At 45.2% G+C, this 12,473-nt stretch overlaps 1 protein-coding gene across 1 annotated transcript in view; it reads left to right on the top strand.

Moving 5' to 3' along the window:
* Window positions 1-12,473, top strand: part of LOC124716938 (alpha-(1,6)-fucosyltransferase) — a 214,985-nt gene that overhangs the window by 78,356 nt on the left and 124,156 nt on the right. Inside the window, exon 2 of the mRNA XM_047243520.1 lies at window positions 3,925-3,985. Within this exon, the coding sequence (XP_047099476.1) occupies window positions 3,965-3,985 (21 nt within the window). The 5' untranslated portion in view covers window positions 3,925-3,964. The remainder of the gene's footprint in view (window positions 1-3,924; window positions 3,986-12,473) is intronic.

Raw genomic sequence — 12,473 nt, 5'->3', positions numbered from 1 at the left:
GTAAGCTTAGGGACTGACGACCTTAAGATTTTACACACATTAAATTACATCACAGTCAAGACGTACCTTTTTCCTAATAGAACGCATTTTGCAAACGTATTTTTCACATTTAGAATCTGTTTCGGTAGTTTCGGGTGCCTTTAAAGCGTTGACATACGTGCCATCGCGACTGACACCGCCTAAATTTTTGGCTCACTCTGCCCCTCTTGCACGTGCACGGCCGATTCGTCGACCCTGCTGTCATATGGAAAATTTTTGGAAAGAACTTCGTTAATTACAGTCTGCAAGTCCCGAGAAAAAAATAGTGGAATTCATTTTCCTACCTTTGATATTTGGTTTGACCAAAGCCATCCCGAGTTGTTTTATAAAATCTCGGTGCGACAGCTTGCTATTCTTATTTACAACCAGACCGATACCCTTACTATTTCTAGATTTTCTCCTGCCTTCTTATCGTCCTTTATTTCTCCCCGTGACTTTCATTGTCAGATATTTCTAATCAAATGGTTCAAATGGCTCTGAGCACTATCAGACTTAACATCTAAGGTCATCAGTCCCCTAGAACTTAAGAACTGCTTAAACCTAACTAACGTAAGGACATCACACACATTGATGCCCGAGGCAGGATTCGAACCTGCGACCGTAACGGTCGCGCGGTTCCAGACTGAAGCGCCCAGAACCGCTCGGCCACACCGGCCGGCTATCAGATATTTCTGTTTCATTGTCATTAAACTCGGCTGCTTCTTGAAAAGAATCTACTGAATCCGTGAGTCAGTCTTCACTGGCTAATAACAACTCCACACTTACATTCTGTCTGATATAATTAAAAACAATATATGGTGACAAGTAAGAAAAGTAATGTTTATAACTTCGTGGGGTAGATTTGTACGTCTACGTGATTACTGTGCTTCACAATAAAGTGCCTGGCAAAGGGTTCAATGAACCTCCTTCAAGCTGTCTCTTACCGTTCCACTCTCGAACGGCGCGCGGGAAAAACGAGCACTTAAATTTTTCTGTGCGAGCCCTGATTTCTCTTACTTTATCGTGATGATCATTTCTCCCTATGTAGGTGGGTGCCAACAGAATGTTTTCGCAATCGGAAGAGAAAACTGGTGATTGAAATTTCATGAGACGATCCCGCCGCAAAGGAAAACGCCTTTGTTTTAATGGTAGCCACTCCAATCCACGTATCATGCCTGCGGCACTCTCTGCCCCATTTGGCGATAATACAAAACGATCCGTCCTTCTTTGTATTTTTCGATGTCATCCGTCAGTCCCACCTGATGCGGATCCCACACCGCACAGCAGGGCGGACAAGCGTAGTGTAAGCAGTCTCTTCAATAGACCTGTTGCACCTTCTAAGTGTTCTGCCAATGAATCGCAGTCTTTGGTTTGCTCTACCCACAACATTATCTATGTGATCGTTCCAGTTTAGGTTATTTGTGATTGTAATCCCTAAGTATTTAGTAGAATATTTGTGTGACTTACCGCGTAATCGAAATTTAGCAGATTTCTTTTGGTACTCATGTGAATAACTTCACACTTCTCTTTACCCAGGGTCAATTGCCACTTTTCGCACTGTACAGATATATAAATCATTTTGCAATTCGTTTTGGTCATCTGATGACTTTAGAAGACGGTAAATGACATCACCACTTGCTAACAATCTAAGACGGCTACTCAGATTGCCTCCTACGTCATTAATATAGATTAGGAACGATAGAGGGCCTATAACACTTCCTCGGGGAACGCCGGATATTCTTTCTGTTTTACTCGATGACTTTCCGTCTATTACTACGAACTGTGGCCATTCTTAGAGGAAATCACGAATCTAGTCGCGCAACCGAAGTGATATTCCATAGGCACGCAGTTTGGTTAGAAGACGTGTGAGGAACGGTGTCGAAAGCCTTCTGGAAATTTGAAAATATGGAATCAATTTGACATCCCCCGTCGATAGCACCCATTACTTCATGAGCATAAAGAGCTAGTTGTGGTTCACAAGAACGATATTTTCTGAATCCATGCTAACTTTGTGTCAATAAATCGTTTTCGTTGAAGTAATTCATAGTGTTAGAACACAGTATATGTTCCAAAAACCTACTGCAAATCGACGTTAGTGATATGGACCTGTAATTCAGCGGATTACCCCTATCTCACGTTTTGGGTGTTGGTGTGACTTGAGCAACTTTGCACTCTTTGTGTACGAATCTTTCTATGAGGGAGCACATGTACATATTTGCTAAATATGGAGCTTTTGTATCAGCATACTATGAAAGGTATACAATGTGGACCGGAGGCCTTGCCTTTATTGAGTGATTTAATCTGCTTTGCTACACCATGGATATCTACTTCTGTGTCTCTCATCTTGGCAGTTGTCCTTGATTGGAATTCAGGAATATTTACTTCGTCTTCTTTGGAGAAGGACTTCCGGAAAACCTTGTTTAATAATTCTGTTTTAGTGGCACTGTCAACAGTGACTTCACCGTTGTTATCGCGCAGTGAATGTATTGATTGCGTCTTGCGACTGGTGTGGTTTATGTATGACCAGAATCCGTCTGGGGTTTCTGGCGGATTCCGAGACAGTTTCCTTGTGGACATTACTGAAAACATCTCGCATTGAAGTACGCGCTATACTTCGGAATTCTGCAAAACTTTGCCCATCTTGGGGATTTTGCGTTCTTTTAAATTTGGCATGCTTTTTTTCGCTGCTTCAGCAGCAGCGATCTGACCCGTTTTATGTATCAAGGGGGATCAGTACCATCACTTGTTAATATATGTGGTATATATTTCTCAGTTGCCGTCGATACTATCTCTTTGAAATCATTCCACATCTTTCCTACACTTACGTGATCAGATTGGAAGGAGTGGAGACTATCTCTTAAAAAGGCGTTAAGAGCATTTTTATCAGCTTTTTTTAAAAATAGGTTTACTTTGCATTTAGTTTTGATGGTGGTAGGTGTTACGGTATTCAGCCTAGCGGCAACTGCCTTGTGGTTGCTAATCCTTGTATTCGTCGCAATACTCACTATTTGCCCAGGATTGTTTGCTGCTAAGAGGTCAAGTGTGCTTTCGCAACCGTTTACGCTTCGAGTAGGCTCATGAAGTAATTGTTCAAAATAATTTTCTGAGAAAGCATTCAGTACTATTTCGGATGACGTTTTATGCCTGCCACCGGCTTTAAACGTTTAATGTTTCCAGCATATCGAGGGTAAATTTCGACCACAAGTGCTACGTTTCTACAGAAAGAATGGTCGCTGGTTAGCACAGTACAAAACTACAGCCGGTAGTAAGGTTACATCGGAGCGGAACTGGGAACAAAAGAGCGACGCGTGGGGTAATTAATTGCTGCACGAATGTAGTTGAGGGTTAGTGGGCACGCCTGTGTCGCTGACGTTAGCACAGTTATGGAACGTAATTTATATGCTCAGGCTTAATGACTCCTCTGGAAGGAGGAGGGGGCAAGTCTACGGTTTAAAAATCAACATGGATTGCACAGTCACAGGTATCACAGTAGTTCCCCTACTCACAGAAATACCGATTCGTATTTCCTTTAGTCGAAATTACGTAAAAAAAGTTATTAAAAAGCTATTGTGTATGCAGTCGGATGCTTGCTTGAGATACAGCGCTTTCTGTATGTTTGCTGTTTTTATAGATCGTAATATGTGTCCTGACGGCCGAAAACCCATCATCATCATCATACAGTTCTTACGGACGCGGCGTACGGTGTTGTTTCTATCGGCCTGCTGGCCGCTGGAGCGCCAGTAGTGTGGGGAATTGTGTCCCGTAGGCGGCCGGCTATACTGCTGTTTCAGCGTTGTCCCGTCTCGTTTACACGTACACTGCAAATTATATCTAATTACCGCAGAACGCGCTTGTAGCAATTTAATCGTAAACACTCGAGTAATGTACTGTTTTCATTGTTTGCAGGTATGGAACGAAACTCGTCGTAGGGACTGGAATCAGCTGGATGCATCACCTGTTTCATGCGGTAGGTTGGACCTTCATATGGCTTTTGCTGTCTTCTTGCGCAGTCAGATAACAGACATGTGATGTGAGCACTGCGACGGTACTGCCTATCGGTTTCGAAGCTATAATTTTAGCAGCGAAACTGAACAACTGTTTCACAAGTTTCTAGGGTCGGTGTCTTTCCGAGGCAGCAACGTGATCAGTTCACAATCGGTATACGCTCTTCCCGCGCTGCAACGTTCATATTTATTACCGGAGGCGCTTGTCGCTCCTGCGTGACAGGCATTTTCATTACGTGTTCCCACATTTTGTACTGTTTCATTTTAACGCAAGAACCATTCACTTCCTGATTTTTACGTGAAATAAAGTGGTACTTGTTTTTAGCTTACGTGTCCTGCCCACATTCGTGTTCTCTCTCCAGGTGGCCAAGTGTCAAAAAGCCAAGACAACGATTTGCGAGTATTCCACCATATTTGCGACGTTCCCTGTCTTAATTTTCCTTTCTTGTTCTACCAAACATCTGCACAACTGCTCCGCAATTCACACCTAAGTGCGTGGCAGAGAGTAATCGAACGACTTTCACTCTGTTCCTCTCCTGTGCCACTCTCGAACAGCGCGCGGAAAAAATGAACACTTAAATGTGACCGTTAAAGCTCTGATTGTGACGATGACCAGTACTCCGTATGTGGTAGGTGTCAGTAAAATATTTTCACATTGGGAGGAGAACTTTACAGATTCAAATTTCGTGAAAAGATCCCGCCGCAGCGAAAGACGCCTAAATTGTTTCAATGACTGCCACCTAACTCTCCTATCGTATTCGTGACACGCTCTCCTCCTTGTTTCGCGATGATACAAAAGGAGCTGCCCCAAGCCGCTGCGGTCACTGCAGACTGCTACCTGTTGACACACAACACTTGGTATGAAGACGATATCGTTTTCGTGAAAGGCTTCTTTTTCTTGTGTTTTTATTCCGCAGCTGCGCGGGGTCGGCACGGTTACTATCGGAATGCGCACGGTTAATTTAGAAGGTGTCCGGATTGCCTTCGTCCAACCGCCCTGTTGCCTCCGGGACGGAATGTGTGTACCCCAGCTGTCTGCGTGCAGTGTTGTTCGCTTGGATGTGTGCGAAAGTTTTCTAAACCTTCCCATATCGTGTAACGGAGGCGGTACTCGGGTAACAACCCGGTATTCACCTAGTGGTATGTGGCAGAGCGCCTGAAAACCGCGTCCACGCCTGGCGCCGCCGGTGGGCTTCGATCAGAGGCCGGCGCCGCGCGTCCCCGTGTTTTCTGGCGAAAACCAGTCCCGTGCACTCAGAGTGTCACTATTCGAAAGTGACTGTGCGACCATCACGAAGCCAACAGTCTCTACAGCACACGTAGTGATCGCGAGGGAGATGCGGGCGGGTACACTCGCGTGGCCCTCGATGAACACAGGAATGCGGTAGACCAGGAAGTCGATAATGTTGCAACAAGGTACCCTCCACCGTGGACCGTATACAGGCTTGCGGAGTAGGCTGGTCTGTTACATTGGAGGGCACGTAAGATGCAGCGTCTTTCACGTAAACTATCTTCTTAATTATCTCGAGTTTGCTCACTGGTTCAGCATAACGTCATTTTCCGAAGATGTATAAAGGCTGAAGGTTCACACTTCCTAAGTTCTTAAAATGTTCATCGGAGTCACGCAAGATTCTTGCTACCGTTGATTTTCTTGTTGTGATTTCCAAAGACACTCAGTGACTACACTGCAACGACCTGATATTATCCCTGTATTTCAGATTCGCTCTTCATCTGAATTCCTAATAGAATTTTAACTTATCGATGTTTTTCTTCCCTGATCGGTTGCTGAAATTAACTTAGTGCTTTCCGTAATACACTACTGCCCATTAAAATTGCTACACCACGAAGATGACGTGCTACAGACGCGAAATTTAACCGACAGGAAGAAGATGCTGTGACATGCAAATGATTAGCTTTTCAGAGCATTCACACAAGGTTGGCGCCAGTGGCGACACCTACAACGTGCTGACATGAGGAACGTTTCCAAGCGATTTCTCATACACAAACAGCAGTTGACCGGCGTTGCATGATGAAACGTTGTTATGCCTCGTGTAAGGAGGAGAAATGCGTACCATCACGTTTCCGACTTTGATAAAGGTGGGATTGTAGCGTATCGCGATTGCGGTTTATCGTATCGCGACATTGCTGCTCGCGTTGGTCGAGATCCAATCACTGTTAGCAAAATATTGAATCGGTGGGTTCAGGAGGGTAATACGGAACGCCGTGCTGGATCCCAACGGCCTCGTATCACTAGCAGTCGAGATGACAGGCATCTTATCCGCATGGCTGTAACGAATCGTGCAGCCACGTCTCGATCCCTGAGTCAACAGATGGGGACGTTTGGAAGACAACAGCCATCTGCACGAACAGTTCGACGACGTTTGCAGCAGCACGGACTATCAGCTCGGAGACCGTGTCTGCGGTTACCCTTGACGCTGCATCAGAGACAGCACTGCCTGCGATGGTGTACTCAACGACGAACCTGGGTGCACGAATGGCAAAACGTCATTTTTTCGGATGAATCCAGGTTCTGTTTACAGCATCATGATGGTCGCATCCGTGTTTGGCAAAATCGCGGTGAACGCACATTGGAAGCGTTGTATTCGTCATCGCCATACTGGCGGATCAGCCGGCGTGATGGTATGGGGTGCTATTGGTTACACGTCTCGGTCACCTCTTGTTCGCATTGACGGCACTTTGAACAGTGGACGTTACATTTCAGTTGTGTTACGATCCGTGGCTCTACCGTTCATTCGATGCCTGAGAAACCCTACATTTCAGCAGGATAATGCACGACCGCATGTTGCAGGTCCTGTACGTTCCTTTCTGGATACGGGAAATGTTCGACTGCTGCCCTGGCCAGCACATTCTCCAGATCTCTTACCAACTGGAAACGTCTGGTCAGTGGTCGTCGACCAACTGGCTCGTCACAATACCCCAGTCACTACTCTTGATGAACCGTTGTATCGTGTTGAAGCTGCATGGGCAGCTGTACCTGTACACGCCGTCCAAGCTCTGTTTGGCTCAATGCCCAGGCGTATCAAGGCCGTTATTACGGCCAGAGGTGGTTGTTCTGGGTACCGATTTCTGAGGATGTATGCACCCCAAATTGCGTGAAAATGTAATCACATGTCAGTTCTAGTATAATATATTTGTCCAATGAATACCCGTTTTTATCATCTGCAGTTCTTGTTGATGTAGCAATTTTAATAGCCAGTAGAGTAGATTCCTCACACACCTATTTATCTCGCAACACAGTAAACTATTGTTTTATGAAACTCAGCCCTCGTAAATTTTACGGATCACAGATACTTTTTACGTTATTTCCGCGTCGAATTCGAACTTTCATCATCGTTCAGTTGTGCACGGATCAGCCAGAACATTGTGGCCGCCGACCTGCTGCCGACATAGAATCGTCCAGGCGATGGCAGCGTCGCCTGGCGAGGAATGGCTGCTGGTCAGACAAACGCACGGTACACGTAGTACCACTGAGCGCGTTGTCCGCGCTCGGAATCTGCACGGCTTGCCGGGTGTTGGAGGAGTGCCGTGGTGAAGGTCTTCAAAGCGTTGGCGAAGTGAAGGTGAAGCCGCGTCCAGGCGTCTTGGGCTGGCTGGTCTGTAAAACAGGGCGGCGTACAAGTGTGATGGAACACACAGTGCGCCCAACACTCCGGCTCCAGCATGTTCTGTGGAACATTCACGTGGGCGTCCGTGGCTCCAGTGCAGCTCGTGCAAGGCACCGCCGGCAGTGGCATTTTCCAGCAACGTAATGCGCCGTGCCACGAGTCAAAGAGCGTGACGAGTGGTTCGAGGAATACAGCGGCGAGTTCCAGTTGGTGTGCTGCCGCCACGACGCCTGCCCCCCGCCCCCTGAACGCGATCGAACACATCTCGGATGTGACTGAACGTGGCTTCAGAGCCCATCGCCCCATTCCCTGCAATCTGCGGGAATCGGGTGACACGGGTGGGTGTGCAGACGTGGTACGAACGACGTACCGAGGCCGCAATGCATCCGTGCCGCGACGCCTCGCCGCTGTTATTCGCGACAGAGGTGGACGTGCCGGCTAGAGGCAGGTGGTCACAATCTTCTGGCTGGTCAGTGTGAGAATGCTTGTAGAACTATTTCTTCAGTAGACAAATTTCAATCGTTTCGGGTAAAAATGTCTTCGATAACAATTCACCGCGCAACAACAGATTAATATTCGACAACTTCGCAAAGATTTGTTGTAGTTTCGCAATATTCGTACTACTGCCACGTATTTGAAAGTCACAGTAATCGACGAGGCTCTGGAAGCAAACTTGTCTGATACTGAACTGATGCAACATTATTACAACATGGGACATATTGTTCATTTTTTCGTTTCGTAAACCTTTATGAGCGGCATTTTGACACACTCGAGAGCATCTTTCTGCGAGACACGGCTGTCTTATCGACAATAACTTGATCCGCCATTTCAGTGTCTGCAATTGCGCCAGAAGATTCTTTCGCTGATTCCCGAATTCTGTAATGAACTCGAGAGAAACAGAAAAAAAAAACAGAAAAAAATTGCGGTATCCTGCGAAGCACACTTGGTATAATAGAATGATTTATCCTTCGTTGAAATAAATGTCTTAACTTACTGCAACATACGTCGTGAGTGAGGCACAAAGCGTAGTGGAACTGGTTCAGATGTTCAAACTCTATACTGTATGTAGATGTATAAGCAGTGTGACGAGGTAAGTCAAAGTGCAGAGCTGCCGTTCGCCTAGAAGCAAACTGCGCACTGCAGCTGCCTTGGCCCCTTCAAACTTGTCACAACATAGGAGTGGCCGCCTGCTGCTACTGCTGGTGACGAGGTCAGCATAGTCACTGTTTACACGTGTACGCGTCTCTGCTCCTACTGCCTCCAGCCGGTCGGGCGGTAGCTCAGGGCGGCGCGTAGTTAGCAAAGTTTGTCGCAGGCCAATTCCCACATTCGCATAGCTGATGTTCTACACTCAGCTCTTATCATACCGAGAATGCGATAAGACGTTGTAATGATCGCCGACAGCATAATTAGTCTACAGTTAGCTAATCGGCGACGCACGGAGCTGCGCAGAGTACGGCGGGCGCCGGCACACTTGGAATTTTAGCAGCTCTATCCGATCCTGCGTCAGCTGATGCTTTCGTACACCGGCAGCGCATTTTGCACCGTTACACTTTAAGAAGTCGCACAGAAATGGTGCGTTTTTCACAGACGTGTACTTTTTTTGTTTACTCGCTGCGCGTAACTCAGGATCACATTTGAACTTATTGTTCGCCCCCAATCCTCCTTCGTACGTTCACTGGCTTTTGGCGGTGACGCTACACCTACATCGTACTCCGCAAGCCACCTAATGGTGTGTGGCGGAGGTTACTTTCGGTACCACTATCTGATCCCTTCAACCCTGTTTCACTCGCGAATAGTGTTACCAATTTCTATTAGGTCTTCGTGATCTCCTTTTATCTAGCTGTTGTAATTTTTTAACAGTAAGGCCGAGTTAAGAAATTAGTGTATTGGCCTGTTGTCCCTTCTCTGAAGCTAACTTTGTCTGATTTTTTTCTTCTTTTGATACGGTAGGTGTTCTGTGAGTTATTTTACACAAATTCCATTGTCTCGGTTTTGTGGTAAGATTTTGTGTGAGAATTTTTCGTTGTAGTTTTTAAATAATTTTTATTCGCGGTCTACCACCAGTTATAGTGGTTTCACATCCTTGAAGAGCTCCAGTTTTAACAGTTGTGCTGTAATATCCCCTTTTCCTCATATACCCACATTTCCGCATTCTCCTATCTCACGGTACATTTGATTTTAAATTCACGTTCATCCACCTCTCTTTGTTTTCTGGAGCCACGCCTGTGTGCTCCTCGCAGTTGTGTACTTTCTCCTGTAACTGACCCATTTACCCTCAGGGACAGAACAATTTGCTCTAGATACTTCAAGCTGTTTGCTTCGGAGATTTTGCGGAATTCGGTGATTAAGAATGTTTACTCACGAATTTTTAACGCAGAGCGTCTTGTAGTGTGAAATTAGAAGCCCAGTTTTTGCCGCTTTTCCTGTCGTTTCCCTACAGACTTGATTGTTGCGGCTGGCATTGCAGTGTCGTCAGCAAATGTTAGTGTAGGGGAACGTGGCTGTCACGGCAGACAACCTGTGGGACGTCGCGTTAAGTAATATTATGCTCATCGCCAGAAAGCGATGGATAACCTGTTGTTGTGTTGTTGTTGTGGTCTTCAGTCCTGAGACTGGTTTGATGCAGCTCTCCATGCTACTCTATCCTGTGCAAGCTTCTTCATCTCCCACTACCTACTGCAAACCTACATCCTTCTGAATCTGCTTAGTGTATTCATCTCTTGGTCTCCCTCTACGATTTTTACCCTCCACGCTGCCTTCCAATACTAAATTGGTGATCCCTTGATGCCTCAGAACATGTCCTACCAACCGATCCCTTCTTCTGGTCAAGTTGTGCCACAAACTTCTCTTCTCCCCAATCCTATTCAATACTTCCTCATTAGTTATGTGATCTACCCATCTAATCTTCAGCATTCTTCTGTAGCACCATATTTCGAAAGCTTCTTGTCCAAACTATTTATCGTCCATGTTTCACTTCCATACATGGCTACACTCCAGACAAATACTTTCAGAAATGACTTCCTGACACTTAAATCAATACTGGATGTTAACAAATTTCTCTTCTTCAGAAACGCTTTCCTTGCCATTGCCAGCCTACATTTTATATCCTCTCTACTTCGACCATCATCAGTTATTTTGCTCCCCAAATAGCAAAACTCCTTTACTACTTTAAGTGCCTCATTTCCTAATCTAATTCCCTCAGCATCACCCGACTTAATTAGACTACATTCCATTATCCTTGTTTTGCTTTTGTTGATGTTCATCTTATATCCTCCTTTCAAGACACTGTCCATTCCATTCAACTGCTCTTCCAAGTCCTTTGCTGTCTCTGACAGAATTACAATGTCATCGGCGAACCTCAATGTTTTTATTCCTTCTCCATGAATTTTAATACCTACTCCGAATTTTTCTTTTGTTTCCTTTACTGCTTGCTCAATATACAGATTGAACAACATCGGGGAGAGGCTACAACCCTGTCTTACACCCTTCCCAACCACTGCTTCCCTTTCATGCCCCTCGACTCTTATAACTGGTATCTGGTTTCTGTACAAATTGTAAATAGCCTTTCGCTCCCTGTATTTTACCCCTGCCACCTTTAGAATTTGAAAGAGAGTATTCCAGTCAACATTGTCAAAAGCTTTATCTAAGTCTACAAATGCTAGAAACGTAGGTTTGCCTTTCCTTAATCTTTCTTCTAAGATCAGTCGTAAGGTCAGTATTGCCTCACGTGTTCCAGTGTTTCTACGGAATCCAAACTGATCTTCCCCGAGGTTGGCTTCTACTAGTTTTTCCATTCGTCTGTAAAGAATTCGTGTTAGCATTTTGCAGCTGTGACTTATTAAACTGATAGTTCGGTAATTTTCACATCTGTCAACACCTGCTTTCTTTGGGATTGGAATTATTATATTCTTCTTGAAGTCTGAGGGTATTTCGCCTGTCTCATACATCTTGCTCACCAGATGGTAGAGTTTTGTCAGGACTGGCTCTCCCAAGGCCGTCAGTAGTTCCAATGGAATATTGTCTACTCTGGGGGCCTTGTTTCGACTCAGGTCTTTCAGTGCTCTGTCAAACTCTTCACGCAGTATCGTATCTCCCATTTCATCTTCATCTACATCCTCTTCCATTTCCATTTCCATAATATTGTCCTCAAGTACATCGCCCTTGTATAGACCCTCTATATACTCCTTCCACCTTTCTGCTTTCCCTTCTTTGCTTAGAACTGGGTTTCCATCTGAGCTCTTGATATTCATACAAGTGGTTCTCTTATCTCCAAAGGTCTCTTTAATTTTCCTGTAGGCAGTATCTATCTTACCCCTAGTGAGATAGGCCTCTACATCCTTACATTTGTCCTCTAGCCATCCCTGCTTAGCCATTTTGCACTTCCTGTCGATCTCATTTTTGAGACGTTTGTATTCCTTTTTGCCTGCTTAATTTACTGCGTTTTTATGTTTCCTCCTTTCATCAATTAAATTCAATATTTCTTCTGTTACCCAAGGATTTCTACTAGCCCTTGTCTTTTTACCTACTTGATCCTCTGCTGCCTTCACTACTTCATCCCTCAGAGCTACCCATTCTTCTTCTACTGTATTTCTTTCCCCCATTCCTGTCAATTGTTCCCTTATCCTCTCCCTGAAATTCTCTACAACCTCTGGTTCAGTCAGTTTATCCAGGTCCCATCTCCTTAAATTCCCACCTTTTTGCAGTTTCTTCAGTTTTAATCTACAGTTCATAACCAATAGATTGTGGGCAGAGTCCACATCTGCCCCTGGAAATGTCTTACAATTTAAAACCTGGTTCCTAAATCTCTGTCTTACCATTATGT

The sequence above is a fragment of the Schistocerca piceifrons genome, chromosome 9 (genome assembly GCF_021461385.2).
Source record: "Schistocerca piceifrons isolate TAMUIC-IGC-003096 chromosome 9, iqSchPice1.1, whole genome shotgun sequence".
NCBI classification, from domain to species: Eukaryota; Metazoa; Arthropoda; class Insecta; order Orthoptera; family Acrididae; genus Schistocerca; species Schistocerca piceifrons.
The sequence above is the reverse complement of the archived record's forward strand: the minus strand, read 5'-3'. Positions and strand labels throughout refer to the sequence as shown.